The sequence below is a fragment of the Pelodiscus sinensis genome, chromosome 3, assembly GCF_052426305.1.
Source record: "Pelodiscus sinensis isolate ZL-2025 chromosome 3, ASM5242630v1, whole genome shotgun sequence".
Lineage (NCBI taxonomy): Eukaryota > Metazoa > Chordata > Testudines > Trionychidae > Pelodiscus > Pelodiscus sinensis.
In genome coordinates this window covers 179012334-179027934 of record NC_143054.1, presented here as the reverse complement: position 1 = coordinate 179027934, position 15601 = coordinate 179012334, and the positions used below count along the sequence as shown (strand labels likewise).

At 38.7% G+C, this 15601-nt stretch overlaps 1 protein-coding gene across 2 annotated transcripts in view; it reads left to right on the top strand.

Moving 5' to 3' along the window:
- The window catches only part of EFEMP1 (EGF-like fibulin extracellular matrix protein 1), a 72428-nt gene extending 58736 nt beyond the window's left edge, over nt 1-13692 (top strand). For both annotated transcript variants that reach the window (XM_075925509.2, XM_006122142.5), the window contains exons 6-11: nt 3363-3482; nt 4962-5081; nt 7409-7528; nt 10031-10154; nt 10279-10474; nt 12458-13692. In XM_075925509.2, coding sequence (XP_075781624.2) covers nt 3363-3482; nt 4962-5081; nt 7409-7528; nt 10031-10154; nt 10279-10474; nt 12458-12616 — 839 coding nt within the window. In that variant the 3' untranslated portion in view covers nt 12617-13692. The remainder of the gene's footprint in view (nt 1-3362; nt 3483-4961; nt 5082-7408; nt 7529-10030; nt 10155-10278; nt 10475-12457) is intronic.
- Nucleotides 13693-15601: the final 1909 nt, after the last annotated feature.

The following is a 15601-nucleotide window of genomic DNA, read 5'->3' as shown; positions in this document are numbered from 1 at the left end:
ACTTCAACAACCACTGTTCTGAATTCCTGAGAGACAACAGCAAGGGCAGTAAACTCAGAACTATTAGTATAATAATAAGCCTATATTCATGAAGGATTAAGACTCAAATTTTAACTTCAATGGGAGTTTTGCCTAGAAAGGGGCCACAACATTTAGGCCATAAGTTTGTCACATAAAAGAAAACAAGTGTGAAATAGAAGAATAAAAGGAACATCATTAGCCAATGTCTATATACACTGGATCAGAAAAGAGGGAACAGTCTTTTCATGTCCTCAAAATAGAGACAAAGTCAAAAGTGAAGGTGTTTTCACAAAATGCAACATTATGTGATTAGAAGGCCCACTGTGATGAGAAGTATCCCTTTAGAAGAGCATATTGGGAGGGAAGAGGGGGCAGTATCAGCAGCCATTTAGATGAATTGCTACATTTCTATATTTGGTAAGGAAGAAATACCTCTTCTCTTTAGGGGCCTGATGCAAAACCCACATAAGTCTATGCTTAGTGACTTAATTAGGTTTTGGAACAGGCCAACAGACTTCTGTATACATTTCTCCTTTACAATACTTGCCAATTTTCTGAGCAGGACTATGATGGATAATTAGGTATATAGGTAAGGGAATCATATTGACAAGTTGTTGATTCTTATGAGAAAAGTTGAGCTTTCACTCGATGCTAAAAGCAGGGGAGGTATATTCTAATTGTACAGTAACTCTTTTTCATGTCAACAAAATTAGGGTACTACATCAAGCCTTTGGGTACAAGTAACATTGAAAGTAAAAAACCATCATGATAAATCACTAAAAGTCAAAGTTTTGTATGTATATTTTAATTCAAATATACATATGCTCCCTAGAATGAATTTCCCTTCTACTCCTTCCCCCCCCCCCCCCCCCCCCCCCCCCCGTGTGACTTAAGTCAGAATATAAAACAGCACAAAAACAATGCTACAGTTAAGGACTGTCAGCACTTCATAAAACTACTCCTTTGGGACTCTAAGAGAGCCAGAAAAATTCATTTGGGAAAAACCTTGATAAGAACTCTCATCCTGGGAGGATGTGCTCCCTTTAAGTTTGAACAAAATTGCTCCAGACTTTCTGGCTTAAAGACAAAAAAAGACCTTTTTCTAACTATTCTACTTTTAATTTATGCTAAAAATTTGCCTGTTTTATTATTTTTATTAGTAGTAGCTAATGTAAGGTGGGATTTTTTTTAAAGTTTGTTCACATGTCAAAGATGTTATTTTCTGAAACAGAGACTGCAGATACACAGAAACTTTGTTTGGCAAAACTTTTTTTTTTTAAACAGAAGATTTGGCTGTATGATCAAACCCTGCCTAGCTAAGGTTTCAAGTAGTCTTTCATAGAATCATGCACATTATAGCCTAGTCCTTCACACTAAACTCCCACTGACTTAGAGCCCAAGTTTCCAAAATGTAAGCACAGCAGTAACTTTAAGCACAAGCCTAGTTTTGTGGAACTCAAAAGATTCAATGGCACTACTGTTTCTCTGCAATAAAAGCTGCAGACACAGCACCCACTGTAGTGAATATTGCCAAACACTGTCCAGACTAAGCCCCGTTCCCCCTCACTCAGAATTGTCCGAAATTCTCAGCTTTTGGACATGAAACTTAAGGTTTTTTTAAAAAAAGTGGTTAAATCATTTTTTAATATTAAAGTGGAAAAAAATGAACACCTTCCCCATTGTAAAAAAAGTCTTTAAAAACAGCTATAGCAGAAACAGCTGGGGGTAGGAAACTCTACATTTAGCATAAAGTGCCATTTTAATATGTTCCAGTGAAAGCTGGGATTTATTTGACTGAGTTCTGAGCCTTAGTGCACGTCTACACAGGTCAAAAGTCGAATTAAGCTACGCAACTTGAGCTATGTCAATTGCTTAGCTGAAGTCAAAATACCTTAATTCGGCTTTTGGTGCGGTCTACACTGCAGGAAGTCAGAAGAAGGACACTGTTCCTCCTTGTAAAATGAGGGTTACAGAAGTCAGAGTAAGTTATCTCCAGATCAACATTTCGAAGTAATGGCTTGCTGCGTAAACACGCTCTTTCAGAATAACTGAAGTTATGCTGCTGTGTAGACATACCCTTAGAGACCACGTTCTCTACATGCACCAGACTCTGCATGGATCTCTTTGCTAAGCTTGTGAAAGTCATGGCTAAGGAAGATTCTCCCTTGCATGCATGACATGGCCAAATTAGCTATGTGGTAAAAACTGTTCTGCAGATGCACAGGAATTTAGGCAGAGATGTTACAGTTCCTGTAGCTTGACCCATGCATAGCTTCCAGTGTGCTCAGAGGTTAAGGTAGGGCTGTTGAACACTATCCTATTTGTAGGTGGAATACCCACTTGGCTGCACCTTAGGAATGCTGAAACTGGGAAAGACAGCATGCTCCACCCAGAATTAGGCAGTCTGCAGGGAAAGTTAATTATGCCTGAGATAGCATTGGCTTCAATCATGCAATCTTATTTCCTCTCCAGAGTCAAAGACTGCATCCAGGGGCTGGAAATCAGTGGCTAAAGGAATTTGTTATGCTGCCTTACCTAGGAAGGGATGGTGAAGAGAGTCCTCGAGTAGCTAGCCAAGTCCAGGACAGGGAATAGAGCACACATCTGAAGTGGGCTGTGCCCATGAAAGCTCATGATACCATCTACATGTTTTGTTGGTCTATAAAGTGCTACCAGACCATCTGTTGTTTTTTTTCCCTGTAACCGACTAACTCGGCTACCCCTGAAGCTCCTACATATTCCTCTGAAATCCTAGCTCTCCACTTCCTTTTCAGACCTGATCCTACTCACTCCACATCTGTCACTCCCATGGCCTCGGGATAGAATCAGAGTCTGAATTGCTAATGAACTTACAGAGCTTCAGCATTAATTTGTTGCTAGCAGTACTATTGTACAAGAAAGAAGCAGGAGAGCCACAATTACTCTTCTGGTCTACTTTATGTCTGTGCAAGAAGTGCTCAGGGAACACATTCTAAGTTACATAATCAGAATAAGGCATGTGGTAGAGGAAAAAATAAGAGATAACATTGGGGTAATTTAAACACTGAATACACGATAACGTTTATATGTATATGACATTGGCTGAGCAAACAGCCTCAGTATGAAACAGATTTTAAGAAAACTTAAGACATGAAGACAAGAGAAAGGATTTAGTGCTGCTCTCAATTAACTCAAAAGGGGAACTTTAGTGGGAGCAGAATCTAGCTGCAAATTAGCTTCTCTCCTTTCATTTAATCACATCTGGTTATCTTTACACTGTTTGGGCACAAGATGACAACGGTGAACTTTTATTATTGCTTGTGAGCTAACATTTTTACTGTTTGCTCTTGTGATGGTAACAGATATAGATGAATGCAATCTCCCTCCATTCTGCCATCATAGATGTGTGAACACTCCAGGAACCTATTACTGCCAGTGCAACTCTGGGTTCCAGTTAGCATCCAACAACCACACTTGTGTAGGTAAGCACTTTTCTGTATTTCCACGTGGTTACAAAAGACAGCTACTGGCACATTGATAGCTTTCATCAGCACAAGTCACTAGACAGAATATTTTGACATTTGTCATGCCATTATTGGCTTATAGACTCTTGAAACTGATCAAAGTGATGATCTTGAGAAACATAGAAGTGGAAACTGAGGGAAGCAATGCCATGTATTTGCAGCTCAAGTTAATTCCCTGGAGCACATAATAAATACATTGATAAAAGAAAACGTGTAGGCATTTCAAGTGTGAATCCTTGGGAAATAGTATTAAAAATTAAAATGAGTGGTTTGAGGAACACTGAGGGCTAGTGCCATTGTAAGTAAATGCTAAAGGATGCCTTGTAACTGAGCCATAAAAGTATTGCTGAATTTGATGGGGTCTGCCAGATTTATTGGAAAATCTAGATTTAAGAAGAAGAGAAGAGGACATTGGGTTTCAAGTAGATTTCCCTACCGAGATACAAGATACAGATAACATGATTATCTCTTTTAGTAACTTCTTGGTAGAATGATATTATTTCTAAAGTGAAGCAAATAAGAAAGGTAATTTTCCAGGGGCCAAGTGAAAATCTGTTTTCACTCAATATGACAAAGCTAAATTGTTATATGACACATAAGGCAAAATCCTCCCCCAACTTTGAGCTTGAAATGACCATAAGGCAAAGATATCTGCTTGTTAGCTGCTGCAATATCCTCTTTTGAGAGCTGCAGTCCTGGCTCCACTGAAATCAGAGTAAGTGAAAAGTATTTTCTCTTGTATTCCTCTTCTGTGTACAGTAAACATCTACATACAAATTGGTACATGCAAGTAAATTAGTCAGTGGTGTATGGAAAATAAATGTTAAAGACTCAGGGATATGGAGAATTGCTGGTTCTTATACATACCTTTCCATTGAAAAGGCCTCCTTTTTTCAGATTGCAGTATCCTCCCACATGTTCTTAAGATGGGCACCTCATGAAAAGAATTTAGTATTAAAAATGCCTTCCTCCAATAGAGTCTATGCCTTGAACTTTGCAAAACTCTACTAGTCTTAGTGGCTCATGTTATAATTGTAACGGAATTTAAAAGAAAAGATTTTAAGGGTAATAAATAGCTCAGATAAATCTTATCCACTGCATGCTGAGAGGTCTTATCAGTATGTGTTCCTTATATCAGTTATTTGAAGACTTGGCATTTCATACCTGAAAAAAGGGTGCTGGAATGTGGAGTTTAATAGCTGTACTAAACATTTTTGGAAGAGTTCGTTACATTTTAGAATAACTCTCATTCCTGGAAAAATATTCCAGTTTTTCTATAAGGAAAGGATAGCACAGATTGACACTGTTTCACCAACTGTGCAATTTCTATTGATATATTCTACTGAGCTTTTACAAAGTGGTGGACCCATTTGATCAGCTTAATTATCATGTACAAAAAACAAGATGTTCATGCAGATATATAATCTTTCCTTTCAGACATAAATGAATGTGATGCCAACAATCCATGTGCACAACAATGCTACAATATACTTGGTTCTTTTATCTGTCAATGTAATCCAGGATTTGAGTTAAGTGGTGACAGAATCAACTGTGAAGGTAAATTACACATTATACATAATATCATGAACTATTATGACAACTGTCATTTTTCTGATTCTGTAATTTTTCTGAGATGGAATTCTGTGAATTATGAGGTATGGATGGTTTAAGTCAGACTAAGGTCTGTCATTCCTGATTGTGAGTACAGTTTGCAGCCATAAAATTGGAGATCATATTTTTGCAACCTGCCAGACTGAATTTCAGGCACAGGAGTAAGTAGTTGCACCTATATTCAGGTAGTTGAGGTGCTGCTGCTCAGATGGGCAGCACAACATTGCACATATACATTTTTCAGGCAACACACTGGATGTGGGGTAGCACACTTCTGAAAACTTATTCCTGAAACTAACTTTAATGGTTTTTAGTTTAATTCAGATCATCATGACAAACTAGAAATGAAGGCAAACTGAAAAAAGGATAACTGTGTGTGGCATAAAACTGTTCTCAAAAAAAATCTTCTTAAACTTGTGATTCTAAAGAAAAGACAGTTGTGCCTTTGAGTTGCTTGTATACAAGTGGATGTACAAAAAGCATATATCTCCTGACAATTATACAGTCAGTGCTTAGTTTTCTCTGCCCAACCCTGCTGGTGTCCTCTAAGCACCTTTGGAAAGATGAGGAGATTCCATATCCTCACTACCAACTTTTGCTACAAAGAGGTCTCCTCAGATCAGCACTACATTCCCATAGATTCATTGCAAATACTCCCTGTAAACCAGCCACTTGAGTCCTAGGACCCTGACCTGTGCTTAGGCTTGTATAAGCCAGCTGCTTGAGTCCTGGGTTCCTGACCTGTGCTCAGGCCTGTAAGTACCAGTCTAGTGCCTCCAGCCAAACTGGGGACCGTGAGATCAGGACAGGCAGCGATACGACCACTGTCCAACGGTCAATAAGCCCCTGGCCCTGGTTCAGGGCAGGCAACAGAGAAAAGCAATCCCAGTTAGTATGGCCCAGGCTCTGGCTCAGGGCAGGACAGCAAACAGACACTGTTCCAGAGTCAGTATGGCCCTGGTTCAGGGTGGGACAGCCAAATAAACATAAGCAGGGAGGGGGAAGACTGCCACCCACTATGTGGGGTAGCAGGGGTATGTGGGCCCTCCCTACTCCACTGCATCCTAGCCCAGGACCCTAGTAGTGGCAGACCTAGCTGCCATTGGGGTCAGCAGGGATCCAGCCCACAACACACTGACACACTCTAGAATGTTATGAGATCAGCTTGGCAATCTTCAGCTTCCCCTGGGCCACTCCTAACTGCCCCTCTGCATCTACAAGCCTTAAAAGTTCCCAGCTGAAGAACAAGGGACTGAACTGTGGTCTCCAGTATGATTAGACACATTTGTCTAAAGTCAAGCAGACACTTCCCCTAACCCCACAATTCCCAAATCCTATTGATTCATCTATTTTTTTTCAAAAATATCACATACGTTGTTAAATAAAATTAAATTCCATCCTCAATTATTTTTGCTGATAGCTAATCAAGTAGGCAAAGTTACAAAAGCCAAAATAAACTGGAAAACTGGCATGCAGCCAGAACTCCTTGAAGGGTGAAAATTGTCCTTATCCCTTTCCCAAGAATAGTTCACATTGACTACAATGGGAGTTACATACACCTGAGGGAGCAAGACATTTCCCCAGAACTGAATGACCAAAGTGATCAATGCTTTGATCAGGGGGAAAAAAGTCACCGTTTGAAATGCTAAAAATGTGTACAACTCATTCTAAAATTATTTTCCCAAACCTGTTCTGAAGGCTTTATGATGTAATCTCTGTTTCCTAGGGTATGTCTAGACTACATGCCTCTGCTGACAGAAAGGAAAGCCTTTGTCGACTGATCCTGTAAACCTCGTTTTACGAGGCATAAGAGATCGGTCGACAAAGGCTTTCCTTGTCAACCGATCCCTGTCTTGACTGCCGGTTCTGCCAACAAACAGCTGAGCCAGCACAACGTGGCAGCCATTTTTATTCTAATGAAGCGGGGGCTATTTAAATCCCCGCTTCATTGACTATGTTGGTATGTCTAATTTACATGCCTCTGTCGGCAGAGGCATGTAGTCTAGACATACCCCTAGGGTATATTTCTTAAAAGACTGATCTTTAGAGATAGCTAAATATTCTCTAGAAGAATTAGCCTTTTTTGCTAAGAACTTTAAGTTGCTTAATCATAGTATTTATTTCAGATTTTGGAGAACTTCCTTCTTTCAGACTGGATATATTTTACTTCTGTTAAGGCTAATGTATAGTAATTATAAATTAATATATTAATACTTTCTATGACTAGATAGGTTTTTAAAATAATAAATTCAAGCTATATTGCGGTTCTCCAGATATTGATGAATGCAGAACTTCAAGTTACATATGCCAGTATCAGTGTGTCAATGAACCTGGAAAATTCTCATGCATCTGTCCTGAGGGATACCAGGTAGTAGGAGCTAGAACATGTCAAGGTAAGTGTACTGATCTTAACACTTAAAGTACTGCAATATTAACAGTAGACTACAAATGTTTTGTGTGTGTGTGTGTGTGTGTGTGTGTGTGTGTGTGTGTGTGGTTTATTTTTTGTAGTGAGATCACCCATAAACTAAAATAAGAGAGGACACAACATTGTTTGACAATTGCCCCACAACTTACATTCGTTACATTTAAAAAAACCTGACCTTTCTCTTGGTATTTTTATGATTTTAAAACAAAATTTTCAAATTAGGGTGTATAAAGGTAGACCTCTACCATCCATAGTTCGGCAATTAAACCAACAGATTAATACACAGAGGCTCCGTCTACCCTGGCAGCTTCTTGCACAAGAACACTTTTGCGGAAGAGTTCTTGTGCAAAAACTCTTCCACAAGAGAGCGTCTACACTGCCATGTGCTTTTGTGCAAGAGCGTCTATGGCAGTGTGGACGCTCTCTTGCACAAGAAAGCTCTGATGGCCATTTTAACCATAGGGGCTTCTTGCACAAGAAATTCATGTTGCCTGTCTACACTGGCCTCTTGTGCAAGAGGGCTTATTCCTCGTGGGGAGAGGAATAACTCTTCCGGAAGAAGCCCTGTTTTACAACACTATACTGTAAATTTACTTCTGGAAGAATGCTCGTGCAGTGTAGACAGCCGGCAAGTTTTTGCGCAAGAATGGCTGCCAGTGTAGATGTAGCCAGAGAGATGTATATCTCTGAAAATCAGGCCAGTTGTTCAGGTATCTAAATATGGATTAAGTCAGTTGTTTCATTTTAGATAGACTCTTAAGTCTTTATCACACCAGACGGGAAAGACGACTGTTCTCTCCAACAACAAAAATAGTGTGAGAATTTTTCAAAGGCACATTGAATGTGTATTGTATATTTATAAAACAAATATACATATATCAACATTCAAATCAGTTTTCTTTTCCTTCCATTGCTGCAGGCCCAGAAGGGTTTACGTTAAATACAAGAAGCGATCTCTCTCACCTGGTAGAGTAGTCTGTATTGTGAAATCAAACCTCATAGTATATTAATTACAAGAGTTGTACTTTATATAAACCAGAACATTGTTGAAGCAGTCTTGATCTTTTTCTCATACGTGCACTCATCTTATAATAGGTTGGTTTTCTTTGTTTAATTAGAGCTTAATTCGACAAAATACAGTTTTGGAAGAAGGTTGGTTGGTTGTTTGGTTGGTAAAAGAAATTCATCTCCTTCAAGAGATATGGTCTAGAAACTGTAAACTTTTTTCATTCACTTTTTCTCAAGGCTAATGAGTGCTTTTGAGGAAAGATGAGTGATTAATTTTAGATAATGTTTTTATTATTAATATTTGGTGTTTACACACACACACACCCTTGCTTTTTGATATAGTAGCTCCTTCAAAAGCACTATTAGAAGATTCTCTCTGCTTTTCTCCACTCCTCTCTTAGGGTATGTCTACACTACCCTCCTAGTTCGAACTAGGAGGGTAATGTATGCATACCGCACTTGCTAATGAAGCCCGGGATTTGAATTTCCCGGGCTTCATTAGCATAAGCGGGGAGCCGCCATTTTTAAATCCCCGCTGCTTCGAACCCCGTGTAGCGCGGCTACACGGGGCTCGAACTAGGTAGTTCGGACTAGGGTGCCTATTCCGAACTACCGGTACACCTCGTTTCACGAGGTGTACCGGTAGTTCGGAATAGGACCCTAGTCCGAACTACCTAGTTCGAGCCCCGTGTAGCCGCGCTACACGGGGTTCGAAGCAGCGGGGATTTAAAAATGGCGGCTCCCCGCTTATGCTAATGAAGCCCGGGAAATTCAAATCCCGGGCTTCATTAGCAAGTGCGGTATGCATACATTACCCCGCTAGTTCGAACTAGGAGGGTAGTGTAGACATACCCTTATTGCCACCTGTACTCAATCTGCAGAGTTCAAGTACTCTAGCAGCTTCAACTTCAAAAGCCTTATGAAAGAAAGGTGGGGAGAGGGAACTCTGGGTCAAATTTGCACCTGTCTTTGTTTTTAAAACTTTTTCTAAAACCAAAGTATATTATGAGGCAAAAATCTTTGAGAATTAAAGATTTAAAAGGGATCAGTGAAACAAAGCCCCATCAGTTAGAATGTTCTTTGTATATAAAAAATAAAATCTCCCTTCTAACAACAAATAGCTCAACATTTGTACTTTATAGCGTAATTTAATATAAATATATTATATTTATTTAGTTAGTTTATTGTATATGTTCAGTACATTTAAATCAAGAGTCAAGTCAATAAATTTATTCAGATTCTGCATAAAAGAACCCTACACAACAAGAAAAGGAAGGTGAGGTGTAGGGGTGTTGAGTTTCCTCTGTGTAGAAACAGATGTGTGTTTATTTGTCGGACAGTCTGTTTGTTTTTAAATTAAAATACTCTTTATAGGCTTTTCATACCAACTTTGCATTGATGCATTCCATCTACATTTACTTAACCTGGGAATTGATATGTTTCCTTCCTGCCTATCTAGATATAAATGAATGTGAAACTACTAATGAATGCAGAGAGGATGAAATGTGCTGGAATTATCATGGTGGGTTTCGCTGTTACCCAAGAAATCCTTGTCAAGATCCCTATGTCCTGACATCTGAGAAGTAAGAGAAACCACACATAGTTTGTAGGATTATCATAAATAGGTAGCATTACTCATAACAACTGAGAGAGTGTCTTGCTAGTTTGCACAAGAAGAACTTTGATCTATTTTTGTTTGTTTTTCAGTCGCTGTGTTTGCCCAGTTTCCAATGCCATTTGTCGAGAGTTGCCATACTCTATTGTGTACAAGTACATGAGCATCCGTTCAGACAGAACTGTGCCCTCTGATATTTTCCAAATTCAGGCAACCACAATTTATCCCAATACTATAAATACTTTCCGAATTAAATCTGGAAATGAAAATGGAGAATTCTACCTGCGAGTAAGTATAATAGGGAGGCAGACCAGTGCCAGGGTGCAAATAGAATCGGGCTATGTGTTGATACAGGTGGTGTTATAGTGCTTTACGTGTTTTTCATAGTCATAAAAACAATTCTGCTCTGTAAAAAATGGTATTTTAACATCCTTTATTTTTGTCTCCCTATAATTTCCCTATCAAATGAACTCAGTTTACAAATAAGAAAGATGGGGGGAGGGTAGTTAGCCCTGCAGACTCAGGGTATGTCTATACTATAGGATAAAGTTCAATTAAGATATGCAACTTCCACTATGTTAATTGTGTAACTGAAGTTGAAGTAGTTTAACTTGGCTTTTAGCACTGTCTACACTGCAGGAAGTCAAAGGAAGAACCTCTTCCTTCAACTTCCCTTACTACTAGTGAAAGCAGGATTACCAGCATTGACTGGAGTGCCCCTCTCATTTCGAATTAGCTGTCTTAACTAGACCGCTAATTCGAACCCTGGAAGATCGACAGTGGCAAGTTCGATCTTTCTCTGCAGTATAGACATACCCTCTGTCTCAGAGAATAAAGTTGGGTTCTTTCCATTCAGTGCATCAGTGATAATAAGGTTCAGCAAGACAAATTATGACCTCAGTTATTCCCATATAATCTCATTGTCTTCAAATTATGTTCCCTTTCATAAAAAGAAGTATTCACTGTAATCACCTGGAAAATAAATACAGAGGCAAGTGATTGATGAAAAACAGAGCTGTGGTCTTCAGAACTGTAGAAACCCAAATAGCATATGACAGCCAAACGTAGAAGAAGAGCTCCGTGGTACAAGAAAATGAACTGCTAGACTGCTGGTTTGGGGAAACTGATATGTGGTTTAGTGACAATCTGTCCTTACTGCTGAAAGAAGCCCTAAGTGTATAGTTCAAAGCTGATGTTCACTTGTCATTCTTAGAAGGCAGAGTCATGCTCAGATTGGGGAGGAGGTGGTGTTGCTCTGTGCCCAGCATGGTGTCTGTAGGCACTAAGTCTCTGAAAGGGGTAATGAAGGAGGGCCCCCCTTTGCTCCAACTACTTAAGTATGCCCAGCATAGATATGCTACAATGCAAGGAGGGCAGGGACATGCCCATTGAAGAGCTGCTATCCCTGCCAGAGGTCCAGATGACACCTTCTAAGTCTATATCATGTATTCCCAAGGCCAGCACCCAGAATGTGGCTGTTCTTCATTTGGAAGGGAGAGTTATGAAAGGATGCCTTATATTTCACTTTGTTCCTCAATATATCTGAACTAGAGTGATCATCTCTGGCTCTCAGCTATTAGCTTTTAATACATTTTATCTGTATAAAATTTCTTTCCTCTACTGTAAAAAAGTAAAAACTCTCATTGTCTAGGATCTAATGCTCTGACTTCAGAACAATAATTCTAATAAATCCAAGTCTAAGACCCCCAACTCCTGCAGTCATATGATGACATCAGAATCTCGGCTTTCATAAAAATATACATAACATATTGTAGTGGAATGGTATCAACGGCACAGTTAAGATTGTAGCAAAGGTTTCATTTTGACAGGGTTGAAGACCTTTATTTTTCAGGAGTATTATAAAAGTTTCAGGAAACATAACACAGAAATTTGAATTCACATGTCATTCAGTTGTTTTATGGCGGTTTTCTGTAGACTGGATTGATGCAAATTAAATAATAAGATGTACAAAATGAATACTATTTTTAGAATGTATGAAAGAGGTCTTACCTTTCTTTGGTCCCTTTTCAAAAATTATTTATAAACTCCTAAGATCCAATTTTTGCCTTATGAATCACTTTGTCTGCTATATATAACAATAAAAACTAGATTTCTTATGGTCATGGATGCTTGAATTATGCATCTGATGATGTTGGAGATGAGTCCTTTTACAATGAAGTATATAGGCAGCATCAGGAGATAATTACAGAATTATTTCAGATTTGCCTGAAGGAAACAGTTTTATCTTTTCTTTTCTTTTTTTCCCCCCAGCAAACAAGTGCAATAAGTGCAATGCTCGTACTGGTGAAATCACTATCAGGACCAAGAGAACATATTGTAGATCTGGAGATGCTGACGGTCAACAGTTTGAACTATCGTACAAGTTCAGTGCTGAGATTAACAATAATAGTGGGACCTTATGCATTTTAGTTATTAACCCTTCACTGGCTCCTAACGCAGCCAAAGAATATTATCTTAAAGAAAGCACTTACTATTTTATTTATAGATTTTTGCTTTTAAAAAAAAATTATTTAGTAAATCAACATCTGTAATCCACACATTACATCTGTAATTCAAAATTAATATGTGTTCCATATTATAATGTGGGTATTGTCACTTTCTGTATAAAGACTAAAGTCTTGCCTTAATTATTGTACTTGGATTAGACCGCGGCACTTTTCCACAAGAAATATATGCCTGCGCTATTTTGTAAAACTTTTTTTTTCCTAGCCAAGTAGGTCATACAGTTAAAAGGTGATCTCAGGTGTGGTTTATAATGGGTTTTAAGTTCTGGTACAATTACACTGAATCTCAAAAAGATAGTATAGCATTAACGATATACAAAATAACAACTTTATAATAGGTTACAATGTATTTCTCCTTTCTAACTTCCTTGTAAGAAAGGATAATGGTCAATAAAAATCTATTTCTTTAGACACTTTTGTGCTCTCAAGTTGGTTTTTTAATCTAGTTTGGAGAAAATTTACATTGCAAATAATATTTGCATTGGATGTTTCTTAAGGACCTGATAAATATAAAGACTTTTTTAAACTATACCATACAGTAACATTTGATTTAAAAAAGACATGGAATATGATAGGAAAATTTCTCCACCTATAAGTGAATCTCCCGAAGTAAAATCATCACACTGAGAAACATTTCTGTAAATGTATCATTGCTTATGAGAATAGTACTATTAGTTTCTGTGCAGAGGAATACTGCATTTCTAGATAGAATTTAAATGCTACTCTTCCAGAAAAACAAAATTGTATACTTAGAATTCAGCACATTTCCTTGATTATTAAAATACGGCATATTTTGGTCCTATTCCTGTTTTCTATAACTTGGATTTTTTATTCTCATGTACAGTGTTCATAGTAATTCAAGAATCAATACATCTTCCTTTGTAATATGTAAGACCTTCTCTTGTTTCTTGTTTAAAATGTAATAGTTTATACTTTGTTGTACAAAGTTTTTAAATAAATAAAGATCTCTCCTATAGTGGGTTATTTAGTCTTTTAAGGTATTTTATATTGAATAACTGTAAACTGGCCAGCTCCTCAGCTGGTGTGAATCAGCATAGATCCATTGACTTCCATAGTGTTATTCCAATTTACACTCAATTGGCCCAGAAAGTCTCAACCCACATATTATTTCAGTTCATAGAGGACCAAAAGGGGACTATTTATTACCATAAACAAGAGTAAAAAACAAAACTTTCTTATTGCAGTGGAATAAGTTTGCAAAAGTTGCAACCAACCAACCAACACAGTTGGGGTAAAAGTGTTTGATGGGATATGTATTCATATTAATCATCCCCGGATAAAAGAAATTCAGGGGCATCAATCCAGCACCTCTCACAGGAACGTCTGTTAAATTAAAGTTTTATATGGTAATTAGAAACAAAGAAATAACTATTTGCTCTTATTCTCTTTGGGTACGTCTACACTAGTTCGTTAGTTCGAGTTAGGTAGGCAAATGAGGGCAACCGGAGTTGCAAATGAAGCCCAGGATTTAAATATCCCAGGCTTCATTTGCATGTTCCCGGGCACCGCCATTTTTAAATCCTCCTTAGTTCGAACTCACTGCCCACGGCTACACACGGCAGTTAAACGTTAATTCGAACTAAGGAGTTAGGTCGAATTAATGTTTAACTGCCACGTCTAGCCACGGGCAGTTAGTTTGGACTAAGGGGGATTTAAAAAGGGTGGCGCCCAGGAACATGCAAATGAAGCCTGGGATATTTAAATCCTGGGCTTCATTTGCAACTGCGGTTGCCCTCATTTGCCTACCTAGCTCGAACTAACGAGCTAGTGTAGACATACCCTTTCTTAATATATTTTTTAAGGTGGGTTCAGCATATTTGGGTCACTTTCCTATTAATTTATTAATAACTCACTAACTTACCTTTGGATTGGTTGTTAACCCTTACAACACTCTTCCATTAACTGTTCTATTCCCAGTCAAACCTGTACACTGAAGCACTTTGAATCTTTCCCAGTTGTTAAACCCACTAGTTAACCATAGACATTCCAAACATCTTGTCCCTGCTTTCTCCACTGCCCATGCCTCCCTCTCCCATGTCCTGGCCTAACCTCAGAAACAGACTCTTTCTTTTCCCCCCTCCTCCTCCCGCCCCCTGGAAGCCATCCCCACCACTTATTCTCCGTGATAGTAGGCTACACCTGATAATACCTCACCTATCAAGATATTAAGCCTCCTACAAATATCATTATCCCAGACAAGCATCCATTGCTTAGGCTCCTCCCACAGTTTCTCCACATCCCACAAGTGGCACACATTCCATTTTAAACCTCTCAGTTGCCGAGCTCTTATATTTCTCCTACCCATATTCTACCCCCACAAATTAACAGAGTTGCCCCCAGCCAGTTCTAAAACACACCCACTTACCCCCACCATCCCCACACACAAGCGTTTGGTGCTAACCCCTTAGCCTTATAACTTTCCATGTTTCCAGAGATTTTCCTCTTGGAAATGACATGGTTTTGAATAAGGTTAAAATGAAGATTATTTTACATACTGGGTTAGATTCTTCCATCCAGTAGAGCTAAACTTGGTACAAGATCAAACATGAAAATGGCTTGATCCACCTTTATACTCCACCAATCCTGGGGCTGGCAGGGAGCAAGATTGTTCTCCATCATAAATTAAACAGTCTCAAGTTTGCTCTAATTTACACCCAGCTGCCCAAAGTTCCAATGGTCTATTCTGGAAGCCAGGGAATACCAGTGCATACAGGTTTCCCATTTACAACTCTTTCCTCACTGACACTGAATGCCAGAAAGCAGAGGAGCATTATGACAATATTATACCACCCAGTCAGTCCCCTAGGATGAAGGAGTCCTCTAATGCAAAGGTAAGCACAGAGCCAAGAAGCCACATTGTACCCTAGGA